The sequence below is a fragment of the Brassica oleracea genome, chromosome C3 (genome assembly GCF_000695525.1).
Source record: "Brassica oleracea var. oleracea cultivar TO1000 chromosome C3, BOL, whole genome shotgun sequence".
NCBI classification, from domain to species: domain Eukaryota; kingdom Viridiplantae; phylum Streptophyta; class Magnoliopsida; order Brassicales; family Brassicaceae; genus Brassica; species Brassica oleracea.
The window spans coordinates 20,560,702-20,585,070 of NC_027750.1; the positions used below are offsets into that span (position 1 = coordinate 20,560,702).

The 24,369-nt window shown below is 36.4% G+C and overlaps 4 protein-coding genes and 3 long non-coding RNA genes across 9 annotated transcripts in view; 6 read left to right on the top strand and 1 right to left on the bottom strand.

Moving 5' to 3' along the window:
- LOC106334280 (F-box protein SKIP17-like) overlaps nt 1-3,144 on the top strand; it is a 16,766-nt gene extending 13,622 nt beyond the window's left edge. The window contains exons 2-12 of the mRNA XM_013772592.1: nt 3-618; nt 957-1,070; nt 1,309-1,419; nt 1,629-1,717; nt 1,802-1,923; nt 2,015-2,079; nt 2,158-2,230; nt 2,303-2,365; nt 2,444-2,502; nt 2,570-2,638; nt 2,703-3,144. Of these exons, the coding sequence (XP_013628046.1) occupies nt 68-618; nt 957-1,070; nt 1,309-1,419; nt 1,629-1,717; nt 1,802-1,923; nt 2,015-2,079; nt 2,158-2,230; nt 2,303-2,365; nt 2,444-2,502; nt 2,570-2,638; nt 2,703-2,838 (1,452 nt within the window). The 5' untranslated portion in view covers nt 3-67 and the 3' untranslated portion in view covers nt 2,839-3,144. The remainder of the gene's footprint in view (nt 1-2; nt 619-956; nt 1,071-1,308; nt 1,420-1,628; nt 1,718-1,801; nt 1,924-2,014; nt 2,080-2,157; nt 2,231-2,302; nt 2,366-2,443; nt 2,503-2,569; nt 2,639-2,702) is intronic.
- A 3,558-nt stretch (nt 3,145-6,702) lies between these two features.
- LOC106334277 (F-box protein SKIP17-like) lies at nt 6,703-9,710 on the top strand. Of its 2 annotated transcripts, XM_013772587.1 has the most exons (13): nt 6,703-7,019; nt 7,098-7,273; nt 7,345-7,452; nt 7,807-7,917; nt 8,011-8,099; nt 8,173-8,294; nt 8,557-8,621; nt 8,709-8,781; nt 8,858-8,920; nt 9,012-9,070; nt 9,150-9,218; nt 9,314-9,384; nt 9,421-9,710. In XM_013772587.1, exons 1-13 carry the CDS (start codon nt 6,723-6,725, stop codon nt 9,468-9,470), a joined length of 1,353 nt encoding a protein of 450 aa, XP_013628041.1. In that variant the 5' UTR covers nt 6,703-6,722; the 3' UTR covers nt 9,471-9,710. The 2 variants fall into 2 exon arrangements, with proteins under 2 accessions (XP_013628041.1, XP_013628040.1); XM_013772586.1 differs by having other exon boundaries at nt 9,314-9,708.
- Nucleotides 9,569-9,968, bottom strand: LOC106334282. Its single transcript, XR_001268576.1, has 2 exons — nt 9,876-9,968; nt 9,569-9,795 (listed from the first exon to the last, which is right to left on the bottom strand). It is a non-coding gene; the product is annotated as an uncharacterized LOC106334282 (long non-coding RNA).
- Nucleotides 9,969-10,034: 66 nt separating this feature from the next.
- On the top strand, nt 10,035-11,329 carry LOC106334279. 2 transcript variants are annotated; one of them, XM_013772590.1, is made up of 3 exons: nt 10,035-10,231; nt 10,365-10,526; nt 10,938-11,329. In XM_013772590.1, exons 1-3 carry the CDS (start codon nt 10,117-10,119, stop codon nt 11,054-11,056), a joined length of 396 nt encoding a protein of 131 aa, XP_013628044.1. In that variant the 5' UTR covers nt 10,035-10,116; the 3' UTR covers nt 11,057-11,329. The 2 variants fall into 2 exon arrangements, with proteins under 2 accessions (XP_013628044.1, XP_013628045.1); XM_013772591.1 differs by having other exon boundaries at nt 10,947-11,329.
- A 1,186-nt stretch (nt 11,330-12,515) lies between these two features.
- On the top strand, nt 12,516-14,759 carry LOC106333760. The gene is made up of 2 exons (XR_001268452.1): nt 12,516-12,606; nt 14,492-14,759. It is a non-coding gene; the product is annotated as an uncharacterized LOC106333760 (long non-coding RNA).
- Nucleotides 14,760-17,263: 2,504 nt separating this feature from the next.
- Nucleotides 17,264-18,792, top strand: LOC106333343. Its single transcript, XR_001268344.1, has 2 exons — nt 17,264-18,444; nt 18,521-18,792. It is a non-coding gene; the product is annotated as an uncharacterized LOC106333343 (long non-coding RNA).
- Nucleotides 18,793-19,526: 734 nt separating this feature from the next.
- LOC106335135 (ETO1-like protein 1) lies at nt 19,527-23,739 on the top strand. The gene is made up of 5 exons (XM_013773572.1): nt 19,527-20,338; nt 20,407-22,125; nt 22,448-22,739; nt 22,979-23,288; nt 23,364-23,739. The coding sequence occupies exons 1-5, from the start codon at nt 20,220-20,222 to the stop codon at nt 23,582-23,584; spliced, it is 2,661 nt and encodes an 886-aa protein (XP_013629026.1). The 5' UTR covers nt 19,527-20,219; the 3' UTR covers nt 23,585-23,739.
- The last annotated feature ends 630 nt before the right edge of the window (nt 23,740-24,369 follow it).

Sequence of the window (24,369 nt, forward strand, 5' to 3'; positions counted from 1 at the left end):
GGGTCTCTTTCTCTTCCCATCTCGACTCTTCTTATGTCTATCCTCCCTTCTTCTCTGTAACTAAACGATGAGCTTATCATGTTGTTGGAATCGCTCTAAGCAAAAATCTGGAGAAAATAAAACTCTTTCCACGTTCGGTCTCATGGATCCTCCGACGAGCCCCGCTGCCCAAAACCCTAGCTCTCTCCACTCCGATTCGATCATCTCATCGCTTCTTTCGTTTCCCGCTTCCGCTCCGTTCTCCATCGCCTGCTCCTTCGATCGAGAGCTCGAGAAAGCTCTCGCCTCTGCTTCCGGCGACGCCTCTGTTCAGGATCGTCTCCTAAATCGAACTATCCAGCTCGCGTCGCTTCTTCTAGACTCCACTGAACGATGCTTCCGCAAGAGAGCTTCTGCTCACAACTCCGTTGCCTGGGTCCTCCCTCCCGAACTCACCGTCAAGGTGTTTTCGAAGCTTGATACAAAGTCTTTGATGCAAGCGGCTACGTGCTGCACCGTGTTCAACAAATGTGCAATGGACCGTTCATCTTACGCCCACATCGACTTGACTACCGCTACCAAACAAGCTGATAATGAAGTTGTGTGTACCATGATCCATCGTGCCGGTAAAGAACTCAGGTGAATTTTTTTTTATTTTTTTTTTTTGTATATAACTTACGGCTGGACTTATTACCGGGGGATCCGAGATCCGCCGATCCTAGGATGTCTAGGGTGTCCCGATCCACTCAAAACAGGATTCGGATATCTTGATTTTCAGGTCCGGATGTATCCGGATCTGAATACCCGCGTGTACTATAATATCTAGATGGATATCCGGAAGACACAGATCTGGATATCATTATTTTTTGGATATCCGGATCAGTCCCACTCCTAAATTATAACTTACAGCATTCAATAATGTGGGATCACTCTTTTGGCTTTTGTTATTTGAACTTGGTCTATGTTTATGCTTGTAGATCTCTCAAGCTTGGTCATGTTACTCGTCGATATGGACCTGATCCTGCTCCTACTTCAATTTGGTTTAATGGACCTTTTCTTTCCTCACTGGCCTATAATAATGGTTTTCTTGGGTATGTCATCATCAAAAATTTGTTATTTTTATGTTTAGATAGGAAAGACCTCGCGCAGGAAAAATATCCCAACACAGTCTCATCTTGCCTTGTTATTCCCAGAATTCATTTGTTTATGGCTACTGCCTTGGGAAGATAAGCCAGCGGCTTTACAATATAGCTTCACTAGTTTCCTGCTCAAGAAATATTCATTTAATCTTCTGATTTGCTGTCATATTTTGTTTTTTCATTCAACTAGGAATCGCTTGAGAAGCCTACGGCTTTACAATATCAGATGGATGACCTGTAGTTCCTCATTCGAGGTGTTCTCATTTTGTTCGAATCTCACTGATCTGAGGATTGTTGGATCGTAAGTTTTCTTAGTGTGACTGCTTATTTATTTTTTGAGTTTTATGGAATTTCTTCATGTTCCCTTTTCCTTTGTGCAGAAGAGGTATAATATTTTCATCTTCTGTTCTTTAGGTTGTTTTGCTATTTTGAATGTCTGTTAGTTCTTTCTGCGACATGATTGATAATCTCTAACTTTTTTTTTGCATTATTTTGTGTTTCATGTGGCAGCAATTGTCCATTTAGGCAGCTATTTATGATCCTGACCAAAAAATGTCGTCTGATAGAGCACCTGTGCTTAGGGACCTATTTCCCCCTAGGTAAAAGCTTCTCCACTAAATCGCTGTGGAGCTTATTTTTTTTGTTTATCCCAGGTTTTCTCAAGCTTGCCTGATGTGTAACAGGTAATATAGACGCGTCAACAGCTTCACACTTGATAGAGTTGGTGACCAAGTCCCCCAACTTAACTTCTCTAACACTCCTATGTTTTCAACTAACCAACGACATGGCCCGGAATCTTGTTGAGGTATTGCTTCTATTTGATTTTACTGCTATTTCTTCTGGATTACCGTCTATGCTTCTATAAAATACCGATAATATCTGGAGGTTATTTGCAGAGTTGTCGAAAACTGAAGTACCTGAATTTTTCCAGGTCGCCTAAAATCAATGGTCATTTTTTGAGGTGCAAATACAAAATGTTAAATAGGGCAATTTCATCCAAACATCGTTATTATCATAATTTCAATATTGCTGCTGGTAGGGATTTGGGGAATAGCTGCAAAGAGAGTCCACTCGAGACTCTAATAATGCGCAACTGCGTTAAACTAGAGGAGGTAAATGTTTTTGAGTTGTTACATCAGGTCTTGCTTGATCGATCCTTACACTCACTGACCTTGATGTTTCAGAAAGAAGTCTTGGAACTCTGCAACACATTACTCAAAGGAAACTTCAAATTCATTCGTCACATTGTAAGTTTTTCTTATAGAAAATTATATTAGCTTTGTTTGTTTTTAATCGTCCTCTTATTGGTTTGCTCACTCTAATAGGATGTTTCAAGCAATAACGGCTTAGTTTCTGATGATGGCCGGAGATCTTACAAACCAAAGTAACTGATTGATCCTTTCATTGTTAAACATCTTAACAACGGCTCATTGAGTTGTGGTGTGTTGTAGGTTTCCTGTGGAGAAGCTGAAAGAAGAAAGACCAGATGTGACACTTGTGGCGGATTTTCCATTAGAAAGGTCTTCTCCATCGATTACTATCATTAGGCTTTTAAAGTAATTTGATCAGAGAATTAAATTGCAGGTCAGGGAAGCGTTATCATGTCGGGGTTGAAGGGGATGACGAAGAACTGAAGGAGATAGAGATGATGGAAGTCAAGAACGATGAAGAGGAGAATGATGATGATGACTCGTTTGACGATGACGATGACGACGTTTAGGTTTGATGATTGGAGGAGTGGTTAATCAATCAAATCGTCAATATATCCCGCACGACGGACATATGAATGTTTCTTCCTACATCCAAAGCCCTAACCCTAGTTCCCTTCTTGTTGTTCATCTCATTCCTCTTTGTTTCCTGAATTGCCCTTCGACTTCTATTAGCTGCTGCTCCTTTGATCGGGCGGTTGGTCAAGCTATCTATCTCCTCTGCTTCTTGTGATGATGATCGATCCTGAACTGTGTAGAAGTTCTTGTGTGAACTCTTATTATGAGTTGGTATGTTCTATGAAGACGTGTTTTTTGCACTGCATATCTTCAAAACCATCAGCTACTCTTCTCCCAATCATTTCTGAATAAAATTTAAATACCAAATTAACAACCAAAAGAATAGCACAAAACCATCAGATCTCTCAAAAATGTCTGAAAATGTTTTTTCACATTCATTGGCTGTGATCAAGAAGAAAAACTATACTTCTAACTTCCGTGCACATCTTTGTCGGCTTCAGATGGAACTTTCAAAATCATAAGCATCTCCAAATTATTTTTTGTAAAACTCTAAATTTGAAGTTTTAGAACGTTCTTCTCCAAAATCAAAACTCTAAACCTAACTTCAAAATTATTTATAAATCCATTAAAATTTTATAAATAACTAACACATACTCCTTTCGTTTCACGTAGATAAACTTTTTAATATTTTCACACATATTAAGAAAACGTATTAAACTATCATAATAAATGTACCATTTTCTGTAATTTTCAATAACTTTTAACCAATAATAATTCAATAAAATCAATTAATTTTTTTGAAATTTGCATTTTTTTCATAGAAAACACAAAAAGTACATCTTTGTGAAACAAATTTTTATTCTAAAAAGTCCACCTTAATGGAACGGAGGGAGTATATAAAAATTTTAAGGTAATATTAATTAATAAAATCTTACACTAAATATATAAAATGATAAATACCAATACATAATTAAATGAGAAATACCCTAGGATAACACTAAAAAAGTTTTTGTCACAAATATAGACCGTAAGGATCAAAATGACTTAAATGTTTCATTAAAGAGGTAAATATACATTTATACCCCTAAGATTAACTAATTCAAATTTTAGGGTTTAGAGTTAGGGTGGGGATTTGAGATTAAGGTTTAAAATTTTATAAAATATAAAAATAAATATTAAAAATTTGAAAATAAAAATTTTAAAAATAGTTTCAAAAAATATTTTCAAATTACAAAAAGAAAATTTGAAAAAAATAAAAAAACATTTTCGAAAAAAAAAATTCAAAAAAAAAAGATTTTATAAAAAAAATCGAATTTGAAAACATATAATCTAAAACTAAAAAAAAAATTATTTTTTTATTTATATTTATTATTTATTTTTTTATTTTTTATATATCTAGGGTATTAGTGTCATTTTACCTATTAAATGAAACATTTTGGTCATTTTCCTCTTTGTGGTCTATTTTTGTGACCAAAGCTTGAAAATAGTCTATTTAGGAGAATTTTCCTAATTAAATATTAAACAACAAGTAAAATATCACATTATTCGATAAAATTATTTTCATAATGCTCCATATTAGGTTACACAAAATATGTTTGGATAATATTTTAGAGATTTTGGAGGTTCTATAGAAAATTTACCATACTACTATTAGTGATGTTGTAATATTTAAATTTGTGTAATCATTATTTATTCATGTATCATTTGAAAATATTTTAAATTAAGTTTATTTTGTAATATTCTTGTTGTCTAATTCTAGTTTTAAAATATTGTAATCTTATTTTTAATTTTTATCTAATTTTATGTGTAAAATTTGAATTTATAAAAATAAATTTGAAATATTTATGATATCTATTTTTTAGGATTAAAATGATAAATGAAAAATATATAAGATTATAAATATGATGTTAAATTAATTATAAGGATAAAAATGCAAATAAAAAAATGAAACTTCAAATTGTTTTGAGTAGTGAAACTTCACTCCTCAAACTCTAAATTTGAAGTTTTGAAGTTTCTTTTTGGAGAGCTAAAAACTCTATATTTTAAGTTAGAATTTATTTTGGAGATGTTCTAAGCCAAATGAGTCGGAATATGTTATTGCTATTTCAACATCTTTATCCTTTAAACTTGTTAGCAAAAATTTGGAAGTATTTATATACCTCTAGCTTCCACGTAAATATTTTCAATTATCAAAATATTAGGAAGTATTTAATAAATTCTAAGAATAGATATATTTTCTATAAGTTGTTATATAATTTAAAAGTGTCAAAATTTGTATTTTAAGATACGATATTATTTAAGGAAGCATATCTGTCAATTAATAGTGTAGATAAAATTGAAAAATTGTTCTTAGTGTTTTAGGGATATTTTGAAAGCTTTTAGTAATTAATCTTTGTTAATATATAAATGAATATTATCTAAGTTGTTTAATTTTTATATTTTAAAAACATAATAAAATTTAACAATATTTTGTTTCTTTTTTTTTTAAGATATCAAATATGAAATAACAAAATTCTATTGGTTGGTTAATCTAGAAGTTCGTCCTAGGGGATGAACCCAAGAATAACTCTTGTTTTTTAAAGCTAGTGGCACAATCTGTAATATTAATAGAGAACTAGACTTTGATCCGCGCAACCGCGCGCGAGTGTGTTAGTTTTCACTTTAAATAAATTATGGTTGTTCATGTCTTTTAGTTGTTTATAAATTGTATTCGTTGATGGTATGAGTTATTCAGTAGCAACTTAACCTTAATTCCCAGTCATTTTAATATGATTTTACATTTTTGAGCAAAGTTACATTCTTATTAGAAGATAAGAAGGTATTGTTTAAATTGGGAATATTGTTTTTTTTAGGCCAAAAAATGGTAACTATGTTTCACTAGACTAATTTCTATTTTATACCATTTTTGCTTTTAATGCCTTTAGTATTTTCGAAAATAAATCAAATAAATAGTTTTACAAACTAAAAAAAAATTGAAAAAATAGTAACTACTGGTGAAATACCCATATAAACTTAGTGGTATTTTTTCAGTTCTAAAAATGTTTAAATCATAATTTCAAATTATGTTTTACATAAAGTAGAATTGACATTCTACGAAGTAAAACTGAAATCCACTTTTTCCATTAAATCTATTATATCTAGAATACATGATCTAAATAAATAATAGTACTCTAAAAATATTTAGAATACACATTCTGAATGGACCAGAGAACTGCGAGGAATAATGCATTCCCTAACATTCCTAAAAAATATCACCATTCACAAGGAATACATTTTTCTTTCCATTCCCTACCATTCTTTTTTTTGTAAAAAAATAAATAACAAAAGTATTCCTTGTTAAATTTAAGAAGGAACAATCATCCCTTTTCATTTCTGCAATTTTATTCATTTACGTTCCTTTTCTATACGTTCCTTTTGTTTCCGGAATGATCACCACTCGAAAATCTATCGCTCTAAATCTGTAGAAATCGGAATCTACAGATTACTATAAATATAAAACTTGTAGAAATCGAAATCTACGCATTACTATAAATCTAAAACCTGTAGAAATTGAAATCTACACATTCTACAAAGTAAAAACGAAAAATAAATTTGACAAATTTAATGCAAGTCTAAAACCTGTAGAAATTGAAATCTACACATTAATATAAATCTAAAAACTTGTAGAAACCAATACATATTTGGAAACTCTTATGTAACATAAATGGACAGAATATTTTGATTTTATAATGGAATATTTCTTATTTATTGATTTTTTTTTAACCTAGTGGCACAATCTGTAATATTAATAAAGAATTAAGGGACTGTAAATTTATATAATACCCAACAATCTTGATTTATACTCGAAGGAAAGAAAACTCTTTCAACGTTCGGCTTCATGGATTCTCCCACGAGCCCTGCCCAAAACCCTAGCTCCGTCCACGCCCATTCCATAATCTCATCGCTCCTTACGTTTCCAGATTCCTCTCCGCTCTCCATTGTCTCTTGCTTCCATCGAGAGCTCGAACAAGCTCTCGCCTCTGCTTCAGATGACGCCTCTGTTCAGGAACGTCTCGTGGATCGAACACTCCAGCTCGTATCTATTCTTCTAGAATCCACTAAACGATCCTTCCGCAAGCGAGCTACCGCTCACAACTCCAGTTCCTGGTTCCTCCCTCCCGAACTCACCGTCAAGGTAATCAAACCGATTTAGAGCGTTGAGGAGATGGAGTTTGATGATATGTTATTTGAATTAGTTTGAGTGGTTGTTCAGGTGTTTTCGATGGTTGATACAAAGTCTCTAATGCGCGCGGCTGCTTGCTGCACCATGTTCAACAAATGTGCTATGGACCGTTTTGCATACGCTCACGTCGACTTGACTACTGCTACTAGCCAAGTTGACAGTAAGGTTGTGTGTAACTTGATCCATAGGGCTGGAAAAGAACTCAGGTAATCTTAACGTTGTAACATTCATTTGTTAGTTTTTGTATTTGAATAGGGTTTTATATTTATGCTTGTAGATCCCTCAAGCTTGGCAGTCTTGCTCGCCCATATCCGTCTGATTTTAATCCATCTTTGGTTAACGGACCTTTTCTTTCCACACTATCCCGTAATCCTGATTTTATTGGGTATGGCTTGCTTGCTTGATTATCAGTTTTTAAATTTCATCCTGTTATTTTTATCTGCCCTACATATGCTGCTAAAATAAACATGTCGAGTATGTGTTGGACTCAGATTTGTACCAAATCTCTTATCCGTGTCTTAGTGCTATTTGGCATACGAACAGAGTCCGTCCACTTTGACCTCATGGATGTTATTTCTTCTCTAATCTTTATAAACAAATACTATCAAATAAGTGTGGGTTTTAGGATCCACAGTATGGTTTCATTAGATAGGAAATAATATAGCAGGGAAGATATCCCAATACATTCTCATTTAATCTTCTTATTTGGTATTATTATTATCCTTTTCCATTCAACCAGGAATCGCTTGAAAAGCCTAGGGCTTTACAATATCAGGTCGATGAACCGTAATTCCTCGTTCGAGGTGTTGTCAGTTTGTTCGAATCTCACTGATCTGAGGATTGTTGGATTGTAAGTTTTCTTAGAGTGCCTTGCTTATTTATTTTGGGACACACAGCCCCCTTTTTTTTTTTTGTTTGCCTTATTCTGTGTTTCATGTGACAGGAACAATCCTTTTATGCATTTATTTAAGATTCCGACAGAAAAATGTCGGCTGATAGAGCACCTGTGCATAGAGACCTCCCAACTCCTAAGTAAAGATTCTCCATTAATCCGCTGTTGAGCTTATTGTTTTGTTTACTCCCAGGCTTTCTCAATGTGTAACAGGTACCATAGATACTGTAAAAGGTTCACACTTGATAAAGTTTGTGACCAACTCCCCCAACTTAACTTCTCTAAGGCTCATTCGTTTTCGACTAACCGATGAAGTGGCACGTATTCTTGCTCAGGTATGTCTTCTGCTCGATTTTACTGCTCTTTTCTCTCTCTTTTATTGGATACCATCTATGATTTTGCAGGGGTGGATCTCAAGATTTTGGGGTTCTAAACATTGTTAAGAATTTTTTTTGTAAATTTTTTTAAATTAGAAAGCTAAAACTATGTAAAAAAGTCAAAACAATTTTGGGGGCCAAAACCAATTTTTCATTGGCTTGGCCCAAACCCGGCTTTAGCTTTTACAGAACTTCAATAGTATTTTGATGTTCTCTGCAGAGTTCTCGTACACTGGAGTACCTGAATTTGTCTAGATCCCCTACAATCAATGGTCGTTTTTTGAGGTGCTAATGCAAAACTTTTAAAAGTGCAATTTCCTCCAAATGTCCTTATTGTTAAAATTACACATAACAAGAAAATATTGTTGGTAGGGATGTAAGAAATAGCTGCAAGGAAAGTCCACTCAAGACTCTAATAGTGCGCAACTGCCTTAAACTGCAAGAGGTACGTAAAAGACTCATAACACTTTTTGATTTGTTTCATCAGTCTTGCTTGATTGATCCTTACATTGATGTTTCAGAAAGAAGTGTTGGAACTCTGTAACTCATTAATCAAAGGAAACTTCAAATCCATTCGGCACATTGTAAGTCTTTTTAGAGAATCTATGCCCCCAAAAAGAGTATAATCTTGGTTTGCTCTTAATCGTCGTCATTTTCGTGGTTTATTCTAAATAGGATGTGTCAAATAACAGAGGCTTAGTTTCTGATGATGGCAAGAGATCTTACAAACCAAAGTAACTGATTGACCCTTCATTGTTTACATCTTAGCAACTGCTCACTGAGTTGTATTCCAAAAAATGTTGTGTGTTATAGGTTTCCTCTAGAGAAGCTGAAAGAAGAAAGATCAGATGTCACCCTTGTGGCAGATTTTCCATCACCACGGTCCGTCTCAGTCGATTACTACCATCGTTAAAAAGTTTGATTAAAGGAATCCGAGAAATGAAAATGAGGGGGGGTTTGTGTCTTGTAAAATGCAGGTCAGTGAAGCATTATCCTGTCTGCCATGAAGAAGATGACGAAGAGCTGAGGAAGATAGAGATGATGGAAGATGATGCATCATCCTCGGACGAGGAATCCTCAGAAGATGATGCCTCATCCTCGGACGAGGAATCCTCAGAAGATGACTTAGGATGATGATACAAACCAAGAGGACTTGGGACTTGGGAGAGGATCATGACGTTTATCTTTGATGTTTTGTCTGAAGATGTTTAAAAGTATATTTTTTTTTTTTGTTTGAACGAGTAGTAATTTAAGTCATGTGCTACAATGTATCAGATTCGGAGAGACTTTCCCACCTGAAGGTGAGAAGGATAGAGGGCTCAGTTGACTCTAATAAAAAATTTGTGGTGCTCTCTGTAAACAAAGAAACAAACTGTTCGATAGTCTTATTGGGCCTATTAATGCGTCCAGAAAAGAAAAGCCCATATATCGTCCGATTGTTGTTGGTGCGGCTAAGATTCTAAGAAGGGGTAGCAGTGTAAATAAACGGAAATCGAGGTGGTATTTTGATCTCGAACTAGATAAAGATAAGGGTAATACCGTAAATAAACTGAAAGCGAGAGATGCGGGCACGTGAGACGAATTTCTGACTCTCCAATCGACCTTATCCACCTTGCGAGAGATCAGATCCAAGCGCCACGTCAGACTAAGATCAACGGACGAGATCTTCCCGGTCGCCTTTAAAATCATTACTCTCTGCAACGTTTGTGAGAAGAAAGAAACATTACTTGCGACCAAAAACTACAAATTCTTGAAACTATTAGGAGTGATACTTGATACCATGGGCTTACTAGATCATCTCTGGGACGATACCGTCGCTGGTCCTAGGCCAGAGAACGGCCTTGGCAAGCTCCGGAGACACCATACCTTCAGTTTCCGGGCTAGCTCCGGCAATGGTACGCCGTGTTTTTCCTATCTTGAACCGGTGGCTTATCATTTTTTTTGTAACTGAAAATATAAAAATAAATAAATCTTTAAACGTAAAAGAAAATAGTATCAATGGCCTGATCTTCGATCTGGTGTTCTTAGATCAATCGGACGGTGGTAGCGTGAGATCGTACGGTGGAGATTCGCCGGAAGAGGCCGTGAAAGTAACACGCAGCATCATGATAATAAAACCACCAGGATACCAAGGCGGTTCAGCTCCGGTTTCACCGGCCGGTTCAACTCCGCCAGTGTCTCCTTTCTCTGGTGAGTTTTATTTTATTAGTTACCATTTTGTTTCCAGCAGTAACTATTTGGTTAGGTGAAATAGAAAGTACACTCACTGATTACGTTAAGGGTAGTTTCGTCTATACGTTAAAAAAAAACTCTGACAGGATTAACATGTTGAGTTGACACTGTGACTTATGTGATGCATGCATCATGCTCCTTGATAAGATGAGATGTGACACAGTGAACTCCATTTATGATATCATTGATTATTATTTCCCCTTGATTGATATATTGGTTAGGTGAGCGTCTTGTCAAATGTTGTGATATACTTAAAAGACTTGGTCATAGATTAGGACCGTATTCAAAACATGTTATGGTTTGAAGTGAATGTATGAGGTTATAAGTTATTTACTAACGAACTTGGAACCTTTGGGATGGTTAACGGAGCAAACGCAGGAGGAAAGGAACCCTTTCGGTTTAGGAGAAGGTCGACGTCGGACGCGTTCGATAAGGGAGCAGAATCAGAGAATGGACCAAGGAACTCTCCTCCTACTTACGGCCTGTGATCTCTAGCTCAAATCTCAATAGGGAGAGAGAAGAAACTGAGTAACCCCCAAAAACGCTTTCGATCAAGTGGTCCTTGCATGCAGAGTTCGTGTTGCTTCCGTTTGTAGGCCAAAGAGGTTCTCTCTTTTGTTTGCGTGTATGAGTATGTTTTGTTTGTTTGTGGTTACGTCTCTGTTTTTCTTTTTGTATGTCATCTCGTTTTGGGAATGCGTCTACGTGTCTGTACATATTTTGCTGCAATGATAATAAAAATGTGTAGATGCTTAACATCACAGTCTCTTTGGAGGTCATATTGAGAGTGACTGCAAAGGCACTTTACTCTTTTCTTGAATTGATAAATTATCTCCAATCCAAATTGTCAAAGCCTAGCTTGAAAAAAAGAGGAAATTGACAAATGGCCAATTGTGTTTAGTTGAGGAAGCTTGCAGGGATTATGATGTGGATAATGTAATAGATATGAGATCATTTATTTTGAACCATACAATATTCTTTAACAACATTTGAGTTTAGTCCGGCTGACCACAGCACAGAGAAAAAAATCATAAAACACCTTCTTCGTTGACACTTTACCTATCTTTTGTGAGTCAATGCCTAGTATATGCTGTAATTGGATTAGACACAATTGTCCTAGTAGCATCAATCATTAAATAAATTCAGTTTCTTCCGAACCAAGGCATACATAGATCACTGAATTAGTTGCTGATGTGATTAAGGACTGTTCCAACTCAGAAGTGGATTTTTACTTTTATGAACAAATTGTATAAATATTTCGGTCCTTGAAAATTTTTTTTCAAACCAGAGATAGATATATCACATATGAAGTACCACTTTGTTTCGTAATTACCACTTTGTTTCTTTTAATGATTTGGTTAGGTGAAATAGTAGTACACTCGCATATTTCGTTTAGGGGTAGTTTCGTCCATTTGTTAAAAATAACACTGATAGGATAACATTTAAGGTTTTCTTCAATTTACAGAGCCTGACTTTCCTAAAGCATCATTATCGCTAGTTAATAGTTGATCTCTTAGGCTTATTTTCAATTAAAACAAAATCAAAAAACAAATTAACCTTAAGAGGTGTATCTTAATTAGGCTCATCAAGATACGTTGCTTAGCGCCACGTGTTGAGAAATGAGAGGAGAGAGGAGAGAGGAGAGGTGAAGACGATTTCGTCTTTCTCTGCTTCGGTTCTTTGTCTCCCTGTCTTGAAACCGATCGACCGAAGGTGAATCTCTCTTTCTCTATGGCTCCTCGACGATACGGCGACCGACCGCTCTCTCTCAGTGGCGAGCTGTCGACGACAAGAACGCTGATTCTCTCCCCCTCCGTGGGTCTCCTCGACGGCGACGGACCGCTATCTCTCTGCGGCTCTCCTCGAATCTAAAAGGCAAAGGTATTGTTGTGTTATTTTCTATTATGCATGTCTTAGATTAAGCTTATTCTGGTTCTGATCGCAAGTTTTGTGTGTTTGTCGTTTCGATTCTGTCTCTCTGTGGCTCTGGTCGACGGCAGCGGAGGTCTCATTCGGTGGCTCTCCTCGTATCGCTCAGGTAAAGCTTCTGTTGTTTCCTCTTTGATTGTTGTTTTGATTTTGTTTAGAGATAAAATATTTTGTGTCTGGTTTTGTTTTTGATTCTCGTTTGTTCTTTCGATTTGTTGACCAATTGTGATTTGTTTGATGGAAGTTTATCAATTTTCATTTGGTTTGCTTTCTGTTGATTCGATTCAATTGTTTCTGTCTTTGTGTGGTGAGATGGAGGGATCAAATGACTATTGTTATGTTCTGTGGAAAGAGACATGAGGAAGGTTCATTAAACAAAGGACTTCAATTGCTTCTCAAGTTAGTGATACTCTCGCAAATGAAATGAAATGAATGGAAAATTAGCTTCTGTTATGAAATGAATTGAATTTGCGGTTAGGTTAGTGTTACTGTCGAGGGTAATTAATGCTTTGCTTAGTGTAAGATTATGGTTGTGTATAATAAATAGAACTGATGCTTAGATAGAAAATCGTAGTTGAAGTGTGATGAATGAGGATGAGGTGGATAAATGTCAAGTCGTTTAGTTTGGTTGGTTGTGATGAATGTTTCATGTTAAATATGAGCTTTAAGTTTCATCTCTTTTTTTTTCATCTGCCTTCCTTCTTCATTCCTTCTTCTCTTTCTTTTCATCTTTTTAAGTTTCATCTCTTTCTTTTCATCTGCCTTTCTTCTTCATTCCTACTTCTCTTGGAGTTATCATCTTTTTAAGTTTCTCCTTCTCTCCCCTGCCAATTCCGGATATGGATTCTACTCCATATGAGCACACGGCCAACTTTGTTGATCTTCTTAATAGCCAACAAGACAGTGTCTTTCGTTTAGTAGAAGGCAGTGTCAAACCTTGTTCATCACAAGTTCCTATCTTCGGTAGTTCTTGTAGTGAAGCTTCCAAGTTTGGTGCAGAGAAGCCTACAGAGCGTAGAGAAAGAAGAACTTGGACGTCATCAGATGATGTGGTGCTCATCTCCTTCTGGTTAAACACCAGCAAAGATCCTCTAGTAGGGAATGAGCAACGTTCTGGTGCCTTATGGTCAAGGATTACAACATACTATGCGGCCAGTCCGAAGGTTGCACCCAGTGAAGAGAGAGAAGCAAGCCACTGCAAGCAACGTTGGCACAAGATCAATGATCTTGTTTCCAAGTTTAGTGGATCGTACGAAGCTGCAACAAGAGAGAAGATAAGCGGCCAAAATGAGATTGATGTTCTGAAACATGCTCATGAGATTTTCTACAACAGCTATAAAAAGAAGTTTACACTTGAGCATGTGTGGAAGGAGTTTCAGAATGACCAGAAATGGTCTGGCAATGAAAGCAGCAACAAAAGGAGGAAATTTGATGATGGTTCTCATTCAGCAAGCGAATCTGTAAAAAATAATGATGCTGCTGTAGATGATGACGGAATGAACCGCCCCCCGGGTGTTAAGGCAGCAAAGGCCCGGGGGAAGAAGAAGCCAGTGGTTGAGGGGAAGGAGATGTCTGAATTTCAGACTATGTGGAGCATCAAGAAGGAGGATTTGGCTATGAAGGAGAGGCTTGAGAAGATGAAGCTACTTGACACTCTCATTGTAAAGCAATGACCACTATGCGATGAAGAAGAAGCTCATTCTTGAGTTGATGGCTAATTAAGTTAAGTCTAAGTCTCTGTTTTTGGTTAACTGAACTTGTTGTTGCTTGTGCTATGTTCTTGTTCTATATTTTAGGTTAAGTGAACTAGTTCTCTGTTTGTTCTTGTTATTGTTCTCTGATTTAGGTCTCATTGTTCTTGTTCTTGTTCGCTGATTTAGGTCTAATTGTTCTTGTTCTCTGTGTTAGGTTAAGTGAACTTGTGGTTGCTCATTGTTCTTGTAATATTTATGTTTCATGCTCTGGTTATTGATTCATCTTCTTGTTTGTTTCAGGCATGGAGTATTGGCGTCACTTATACTCTCGTGTGGTCGGTCAAGAGTGGAGCATTGGATTCTCATGTCATGGACTGTTGTCTTTGTTTCACAAGTCTTGTAGTAGATTAATATCTCTTGTAGGTCACGGGTCAAGAAGAGTGTCAGTTCACTGACTCATGTTCTTGTTGTTTTGTGTATCACATATTGTATATAACTTTTTTACTTGTGTTGTGTCACGGACTTGTGTAACTTGTGTTTTGTTTTCTATATAGTTTGCATTCTCTCATTCTCACCAAACGTAAGAATCAAAAACAATATCATCTTCTCTCCTTCTCACCGAACTTCTTATCTCATTCTCACACAAAAGACAATATCATCTTTGATCACAAAGTCATCGCCAAATCACAAAATCATTTACCCGCTTCTTACCAAACCAAGATCAAAGCCAAATCATTTACCCTCTTCTTACCAAACCAAGATCAAAGCCAAATCATATTCCCTCTTCTTACCAAACCAAGATTACTGATTCAAAAAAAAATTTCTCTTTTCAATCACAAATATGGCATCTTCTTCTCAAAACCTTTTTGAAGAATCACTTGATGATACATTTGATCAATGTTTTGATCAATATTTTGATCAAACCTTTGAGAATTTTACCATTGGTCATCAAGAAGAAGCAAGGAAACAACGAAAAAAACGAGCTTATATCGAAAGAAATCTTGAAGAAGGGCATATTCGTTTATGGAATGATTATTCAGTGAAACTCCAACGTATCCTGAAAATTTCTTCTGACGATTTTTTAGAATGAACAAGTCGTTGTTCATGCACATTGTTGCTCGACTTTCCAACGAAGTTCAATACTTCCGGAAAAAGAAAGATGGTCTCGGAAGGAATAGTCTCTCTCCTCTTCAAAAGTGTAATGCAGCCATTCGTGTCTTAGCATATGGTTCTGTGGCTGATACGGTCGACGAATACCTCCGGCTCGGTGAAAAAACTACTCGGTTATGTGTACAAAATTTTGTGGAAGGAATAATATATTTATTCGGCGATGAATACCTAAGAAGACCAACACCGGCTGACCTTCAACGCCTACTTGATATTGGAGAGCATCGTGGATTTCCCGGGATGATAGGAAGCATCGATTGTATGCATTGGGAATGGAAGAATTATCCCACCGCTTGGAAAGAGCAATATTCTCGTGGTTCGGGTAAACCAACAATTGTGTTAGAGGTGGTTGCTTCGTATGATCTCTGGATATGACATTCGTTTTTTGGACTTCCAAGTACCTTAAATGATATCAATGTTCTTGATCGCTCACCTGTTTTTGATGACATAATAAAAGGTCAAGCTCCTTAAGTCACTTTCTATGTCAATGGAAGAGAGTATCATATGACTTACTATCTCACCGATGGTATTTATCCGAAATGAGCTACTTTTATCCAATCTATTCCAATACCACAAGGGCCGAAAGCAGTTTTATTTGCCCAACGTCAAGAAGCTGTCCGAAAAGATGTCGAGCGTGCTTTTGGAGTCTTGCAAACTCGCTTTGCCATTGTTAAAAATCCAGCGCTGTTTTGGGATAAAGTCAAAACTGAGAAGATTATGAGAGCATGTATCATACTCCATAATATGATAGTAGAAGACGAACGAGATGAATACACTCAATTTGATGTTTCAGAGTTCCAACAAGGAGAAGACAACAGAAGTTTGCTTTGGGTGTGTTGTGAATAAGTCTCTGTTTTTTTTTTCTCTTTTGTTTTTGTATGTCATCTCGTTTCTACGTGTCTGTACATTTTTTGCTGCAATGATGATAATAAAAATACGTAGATGATTGATATCAGTTCTTTTTATCCGTTGATCCTGTACACCCTTCAGTGTTCTTTGTGTGGACATCACAGTCCCTTCGGAGGCGATGTTCGTTTAGATTGGAGATAATACTAAATACTGAAATAAATTTCGACAATGACTGCAGAAAAACACTTTAAACTTTTCCTGAATTGACACATTATCCCCAATCTAAAATTTTAAAAACCTAAATTGGAAAAAGAAGAAATTGACAAATGGCCAAGTGTGTTTAGTTGAGGAAGCTTGCAAGGCCTATGATGTGGATAGTGTAATATATATAGAGATATACTCCCTCCGTTTTAATATAGATGATGTTTTAGAAAAAGTATTTTGTTTTAATTTACATGAAGTTAGTTTTGAGGTTTTAAAGTTAACTTTAACTTTATTGAAAACTGTTCAACCAATTAGATTTTATCGTTTTTTTTATAATTGGTTAAATGATTTAAAAACTATATTTTTAAAAATATTTTTTGACTTAAATCTAATTTTCTTAATCTTTGTGCAATAAGACAAAACATCAAGTATTATGAAACAGAGGGAATATCAGATAACTCTATGATGTGGATAGTGTAATATATATAGAGATATATGAGATAACTTATTTTGAACCGTACAATATTCTTTGACAAAATTAAGTTTAGTCTGACCATTGCATAGGTGAAGCATCCTTCTTTACAACTTAAATTAAAGGACATTCTTCCTTAACACCTTACCATCTTTTTGTGAGGCAAAGCTAATGGTTTGAGGTTAAGGTGTTGAATAACTTAGTAAGCTGTAATTGGATTAGACTCACCTGTCCTAATAGCAGTAATCATTAAATAAATTCAGTTTCTTCCGGTCCAAGACATAGATTTGCTGATAAGATTAAGTATTGTTCCAACTTATAAATGGGCTTTTACTTTTATGAATAAATTGTATCAGTATTTCCAGTCAGTGGGAAAATTTATGAGGTCACAAGAGAAAGAAAGAAAAAACAGTAACGCCAATCGTTAGACAAACAAACATTGGAATAGAAAACTATTCGAGAGAGAGGTAGGCCTTCCATGTCATCAGTTACCCCATCTTCATCGACAGACCTAATTTTCTTACACTTGAAGCCTTCCATGTTATTAATATCATATCATATGATTGTGTATTTGTGTGCTACTGTTATGTGATGTTCATATGATTGTATGTGTGCTAGTGAGTTTGTTGACGAAAGAAGAAGCCTTTCTTACTCTGAGCTATGGGCATGACCTACTTATTCCAACTCTCCTCCACCTACTTCTGTGCCCATTCCTAGTTCTCTCTCCGGCAAAGGAGGACCGTTTCTTTAACCTTTCCATCTCCTGACTCTGCTGTTGATGTTCTTGAAGTTGCTAAGTCTGCTCCTGTTTCTCCAACCTCATCTTGTGACGACGACAACCCGTTCCACAGTACTGTCTCTGCTACTATGACACTGCGCCGCATGCTTAACCTTGAGACTGCTGACGAATGAAGATCAGGAGGGTTTAGGGGAACATGGATTAGTTTTAGTTTTCTAAACATAGTAATAAGGTGTAAGTCACCAAGCTAGTTTAAAGAACGCAGAGGCAGTCTTGACACAGAGCTGGTCATCAGCTATTGTGAGTAGAAACATTCAGGAAACAGATTGAAACCGCGTAAGAGAGAAGACTTGGTTCTTGGTTAGCATTTAGCAGCATAAAGGATGGCTGGTGATGCTTGAGTATTAGCATTTGTTCTTTGTCCTTTGTATTAGAGCTGTCTGTTTTTTCTTCCTTTGGCTTCTTCACTTAAGTGGGTTAGATAGAAGCTAGGTTTATGTGTCTACGCTCGAACGCCTCTTGGGATCTTTGTCTTCTTACCTTTTCTCTCGTATCTCTTCCCTTGTCCATATTTTTTCTATTAATCTTTTCTCTTCCGTCTAGTTCATTTTGTTCCAGCCTTAGAGATGTAAATCTTACTACTTTGGTTAAGTGATCTTCCTCTTCAGCTCTTTTCCTGATTTTTTTTTTTTTGTAAAGGAACAATAGGAAGTTCTAGTAACACTCTTAGACTATCTCTGCTGATGAGTTTCATCCATCTTGATACCTGAAACACACTAAGTTTCCTTGGAGTTTCTTGATCCTGCTTAATCTGCTCACCAGGTAAATTTTACAGCAAAATCTCCCATCTTATGAATCTGGATATGTAGCTTTATACAAGTTTATGACTTTGTAACAGGGACCTATAGAAGCTGCTGCTCTGCTCTGCTTTTGATGTTTTATTATGGTTTCTTTGTCTCCTACTATCTCTGGTTGTGTTTGTTACGCATTGATAACTATTTTCTGCAGTTCAAAAAAAAAATATATAAAAAAAATACTATTTTCTGTGTTTGGAACTGTTGTGTGAAGCTTTTTACAAACGTATGTTTCTTCTTGTCTTTTTGTAGTTTGTGACAGTAGTAGACGTTTTGAGTTTTAATGTTGAAGAAAATGTATCCCTTGTTCCCTAAACTATTATCATTCCGTATATTTTGAACTTTTATTTATTTTTGTAGTGAGATTTGGCGACTGTACTTGTAGATTAAAGGCTGTTTTGGGTGTAAAACCATATCTGAAAGATTGAAGCTCAAATGGGCGTATGTAGAGTTAGTACAACCAACATATGAATTGATAAAGCATTTTACACAACTAAAAAATCAAACTATTTATTAAAATTTGTCGTTCATTTTAGGATTTAACCAATTTTCAATTATTAAAGATATACTACAAATTGACACAATTAATTTCCTGAGAAGTATCTATCTCTCCTAATCATGTACTCTCTCAGTTCCACAAGATGTATATTTTTTTCTATATGGATTTCAAAAATGGATTTTTTTTTGTTTGTAACTAAAAAATGGATTTACCTTTTTAATTTCAAGTATATCCACGTCTAACTATCGAAGATGTCGATGGTTTCATCATATAATTTGATGGTGAACCATTCGATTAATATTGACATAAAGGGTTGGTATTTGCCGACACTATAAGAATTTTAAAATTCGATATAATTTTATCTTGTTTGAGAGTTTGCCATTAGTCAAACATTCAAATCATATTATTTACTACGGCATTATACTAAATCTAGAAAGTAGACAATAAAATCTGGAAGTTGATAAACAAGAAACAGAAGATTAAGGTACACTAAAAGCTAAAGATTGGAAAATTAAAGGACCATCGAAACTAATTGTTATTGTTTTGTGTGGAGATCTCTTGAAAAAAGAAGAGAGGGCAATAGCAATTAGCCATAGTGCTGGTTACTGTTCAGTGTTGAGATCTTCACCAAAAGAGAAAAAGGATATGAGAAAAAAAAAGAAAAACCTTCCCTTGTACCAATGGAAACAAAACAGCTCTGAGTACTGAAAAAGTGTGAATTTGGAAATCTATTTCCCACTCCCTTTCACTTCGATCTCCTTAAGCTCAAACTTGAAATAATCCTCCCTCTCTCTCTAGGCCTTTGTCTTTCTCCAATTCGAAATTGCAGAAACTCGCGCAACTCCGGGGGGTTCTCTTACTCATCTCTCTTCTCTCGTCTCACTGGTTAAAGACTCTCACTTTCTGATGCCCTAGCAATCCTAGATTTGTGGGTTTCTCTTTAACTTTTCTGGGTTTGCTTCAGTTCCCCTGGAGCCACTAGATTCTGCTGCAAGATTAGGGTTTTCTCCAGAAAGCTGTAATCTTTGTGCTCTACACTAAATGGGTATCTGTTCTATGGCGATTTCGATTGAGTTTTGTGCTTTAGAAATGATTTAGCTTTAGGTGTTGGAAGATCTTGTAATTCAAAGTTCAGATTTTTTTTTAGCTTTAGGCTGTGTACTGTGAAATAGAGAAGAAAGTAGTGTATTGATTATCCTCTGGCTATCCTGGAGATCTGGGATTTGTTTCATCTCTTATGTCAGATGAGGACTTTTTACCCATCTGATTCTTGTAGTAAAGAATCACATCTCAATTCCTTGAATCCACAGTCATGGCTTCAAGTTGAGAGAGGGAAGCTATCTTCCTCTGCTTCTTCATCTGCGTAAGTTTCTCTCTCTTTCCTGCTGCTTCCATTTGTTTATGGAGTTAACCTTTTGCTTTCTTTTGTAGTCCACTGTGCAGAGAATCCTTCATCAAAGTCCCTGAGCCGCAGATACTGCCTCACTATAAGCCTCTTGACTATGTAGAAGTTCTTGCTCAGATTCATGAAGAACTTGAGTCTTGCTCTTTAGAGGACAGATCGAGTCTCTATCTGTTGCAGTATCAAGTCTTTAGAGGTCTTGGAGAGACCAAACTCGGTCAGAGAAGCCTTAGATCAGCTTGGCAAGAAGCTACAACTGTCCACGAGAAAGTTGTGTTTGGGTCTTGGTTAAGGTACGAGAAACAAGGAGAGGAAGTCATCGCCGAGTTGCTTTCTTCTTGCGGTAAGTATTCAGAAGAGTTCGTGCCGCTGGACATTGCATCTTATCTCCCGGTTACTTCCCCCGAGGCAGCATCTGTGAAGGTGAAGCGCCACATTTCAAGAAACGTTGTGTTTAAAATAGAACAAGAGAGAATAGCTTGTGACAGAAGGAAGATTGCTAGCCTTTCGGCTCCTTTCCACGCCATGCTCTATGGGAGCTTCACGGAGTCGCTTCTCGATGAGATAGATATGTCAGAGAACCATGTATCCCCCTCAGCTATGCGTGTTGTAAGAGACTTCAGCGTTGCTAATGTTCTAATCGGAGTCTCCAAGAATCTTTTAATAGAAGTTTTAGTCTTTGCTAACAAGTTCTGCTGCGAGAGTCTCAAAGACGCTTGCGACAGAGAGCTAGCTTCTCTGGTCTCCTCCATGGAATGCGCCGTTGAGCTAATGGACTTTGCATTAGAAGAGAGCTCCCCGATCCTAGCCGCGTCGTGTCTGCAAGTGTTCCTTTACGAGTTGCCTGAAAGTTTAACTGATGAGCGTGTTGTCGAGGCGTTGACTCGTGTCAACAGATCTCAAGTCTCAACCATGGCAGGGAAAGCTTCATTCTCTTTATACTCTTGTCTAACCGAAGTCTCCATGCGTTTAGATCCTCGTTCCGACAGAACATTGGCGTTTTTGGAGAAAGTAATCGACTTTGCAGAGAATGATCGGCAGAGAGTGTTGGGGTTTCATCGGTTAGGTTGCACAAGGCTGTTGAGGAAAGAGTACCGTGAAGCAGAAGAAGCATTCGAAACCGCGTTTAATCTAGGCCATGTGTATTCAGCAACTGGATTAGCGAGAATAGGTTACATCCAAGGCCATAAACTTTGGGGCTACGAGAAGCTAACCTCTGTGATCTCCTCCGTTTCGCCTCCTCTCGGATGGATGTATCAAGAAAGGTCTTTATACTGTGAAGGCGATAAGAAGCTCGAGGATCTTGAAAAAGCAACTGAGCTTGACCCGACCTTGACTTATCCATACATGTATAGAGCTGTCAAGTTAATGTCTGAACAAAACGCTGAAGCTGCGCTCGAGGAGATCAACAGGATCTTGGGGTTTAAACTCGCGTTGGAGTGCTTGGAGATCAGGTTCTGTCTTTACCTCGGTATGGATGACTATGAAGCTGCGCTTCGTGATATCCAGGCTGCTCTTACTTTGTGTCCGGACTACAGAATGTTTGATGGGAAAGTAGCTGCGAGGCAGCTTAGAACGCTGGTCTATGAGCATGTTGAGAGCTGGACAACCGCTGATTGTTGGATGCAGCTTTATGAGAAATGGTCTAACGTTGATGATATTGGTTCTCTTTCAGTGATCTATCAGATGCTTGAAGCTGATGCTTGTAAAGGTGTTCTCTACTTCAGGCAATCTTTGCTTCTCCTAAGGTAAACTAAGTTCTCAGTCAGTTTCATCCTAAGGTGGTAACCATGATTCTAAAAACTGGTCTATGCATTATTTTCTTAAATCCGTTTACTACTCAAATCAGTTTACACCATTCCTAAATCAGTTTAAATTGGTCTAAAATAATTTAAATCTGTTAAATTAAGTAGTAATGTTAGTACAAATCCACAAATTTATCTAATTTATTTTGTTTTGTACCACTAATTTTGATAATTCATCAAAATAATTTTAGCATTAAACCCAAAAACTAAAATATTTTTTCTATAACATTTGTGGTAACTGAGCATCTCATGTTCTTTTGACCAGGTTGAAATGTCCTGAAGCAGCTATGCGTAGCTTACAGTTAGCTAGAGAGCACGCCTCGAGTGACCACGAACGTCTGGTGTATGAAGGATGGATCTTATATGATACTGGTCACTGTGAAGAAGGGCTTCAAAAGGCTAAAGAGTCCATAAGAATAAAGAGGTCATTCGAAGCTTACTTCCTCCAAGCTTATGCCTTAGCAGAATCTAGCCTTGATCCATCTAGTTCTTCAACCGTTGTCTCTCTTCTTGAAGACGCTCTTAAATGCCCCTCTGATAGGTTGCGGAAAGGCCAGGTACGTCTCATTCACCACCACTTAGTCAGGGTCGGTCCTAAGATTTTGGGGCTATAGACAATTTACTAAGAATTTATATAATTTTTTGTTTTAAATTGGAGGCCTATCTATATATATGTAAATTTTTCTAAAAAATTTGGGGGTTATAGGCCAATGTTTCACTAAACTATGTTCAGGACCGGCCCTGCACTTAGTAGTGCAGATTCAGAGTTGCTTTATATTGTTTGTTTTGTTTCTAGGCTCTAAACAATCTTGGGAGTGTCTATGTGGATTGTGAGAAGCTAGACCTAGCTGCAGATTGTTATATAAACGCTTTGAAAGTGAGGCACACACGTGCGCACCAAGGCCTAGCTCGAGTCCATTTCCTTAGAAACGACAAAGCTGCTGCTTATGAAGAAATGACAAGACTAATAGAAAAGGCTCAGAACAATGCATCTGCTTACGAGAAAAGATCAGAGTACTGCGACCGTGAACTCGCCAAGTCTGATCTTGAAATGGTCACACGGTTAGACCCTCTCAGGGTTTATCCTTACCGTTACCGCGCTGCAGGTTTGTCTTTAACTCAACTCTTAAGCTCTGTTTGTTTTTTTGGTCATGCTGAAGATAGTGTTTGGTGTTTGATAGTGTTGATGGATAGTCGGAAGGAGAAAGAGGCGATTGAGGAGTTATCACGAGCTATTGCTTTCAAAGCTGATCTTCATCTTCTTCACTTAAGGGCGGCTTTCCACGAGCACAATGGTGATGTTAGTAGTGCGTTGAGGGACTGTCGTGCGGCGCTCTCGGTTGATCCTAACCATCAAGAGATGCTCGAGCTTCATAGCCGTGTTAATAGCCATGAACCTTGAGTGTCAAGAAAGCTTGGAGATGATGGTAAAGTGTGAACAAATTTGTATTCATAGTTGTAAACTTATATTCTCTCGTTACTCTTCTTTATTTTTTTTTGTTATTGTTTTCCTTAAAATCGATATTATATTTTCAACCTATCATCTTAAACTTCAAATTTCTGTGGCCTATAATGTGAAAACAAAAGTACAAACAATGTGACAGAAAAGTAAAAGTAAAAACATCGGATTTAGCTTTACAAAATCGATGCCAATTTATCATAATTTGACTCCTATTATTTAACTCTATAAGCCATATTTTGTCAAAAATACAAGTAGTCTTTTTTAGCAGTGGTATCTCTCCGTATATGTATAATCTTTTGTAAATATTTTATAAATTTAATAATGTTGAAATTTTAACAATTGATTAATTTATAGAAAATTTGTTAATAATAAAATAATATTTATTAATTTTATAGAGAAAATTCTTTCAGTTTATAATTTTATGAAAAAGAACCTATTTCTAAAAATATTTAGACAAAATTAAAATAATATTAGCAATTATAATATATTAATTTCTCTATGGCATATTGACTGTCTAGGACATAATCCTAAGTTCAAAACTTTAAATTACGGTCTCGAATATATTTATGAAGTTGAAAATGATACAGTAATATGTTTTTGGACAATTACGAGTAAAAACTCAATTATATTTAAAAATTCTATACAAGTTTTGAATGGATATTGAAAAATAATTTAGTTATTGATATAATATGTGTTGATATGGGTTTCAATAACATTTTAACTTG

What these genes read in the sequence shown, in the direction of transcription:
- LOC106334279 (XM_013772590.1), top strand. Translation starts at nt 10,117, where the DNA reads ATGGGCTTACTAGATCATCTCTGGGACGATACCGTCGCTGGTCCTAGG. An exon ending in CCGGGCTAGCTCCGGCAATG is followed by an intron (nt 10,232 to 10,364) that starts GTACGCCGTGTT and finishes TGGTGTTCTTAG; the next exon opens with ATCAATCGGACGGTGGTAGC. An exon ending in GCCAGTGTCTCCTTTCTCTG is followed by an intron (nt 10,527 to 10,937) that starts GTGAGTTTTATT and finishes TGGTTAACGGAG; the next exon opens with CAAACGCAGGAGGAAAGGAA.
- LOC106334277 (XM_013772586.1), top strand. Translation starts at nt 6,723, where the DNA reads ATGGATTCTCCCACGAGCCCTGCCCAAAACCCTAGCTCCGTCCACGCC. An exon ending in AGGGCTGGAAAAGAACTCAG is followed by an intron (nt 7,274 to 7,344) that starts GTAATCTTAACG and finishes TTATGCTTGTAG; the next exon opens with ATCCCTCAAGCTTGGCAGTC. An exon ending in CGTAATCCTGATTTTATTGG is followed by an intron (nt 7,453 to 7,806) that starts GTATGGCTTGCT and finishes CCATTCAACCAG; the next exon opens with GAATCGCTTGAAAAGCCTAG.
- LOC106335135 (XM_013773572.1), top strand. Translation starts at nt 20,220, where the DNA reads ATGAGGACTTTTTACCCATCTGATTCTTGTAGTAAAGAATCACATCTC. An exon ending in TCCTCTGCTTCTTCATCTGC is followed by an intron (nt 20,339 to 20,406) that starts GTAAGTTTCTCT and finishes TTTCTTTTGTAG; the next exon opens with TCCACTGTGCAGAGAATCCT. An exon ending in TTACCGTTACCGCGCTGCAG is followed by an intron (nt 23,289 to 23,363) that starts GTTTGTCTTTAA and finishes GGTGTTTGATAG; the next exon opens with TGTTGATGGATAGTCGGAAG.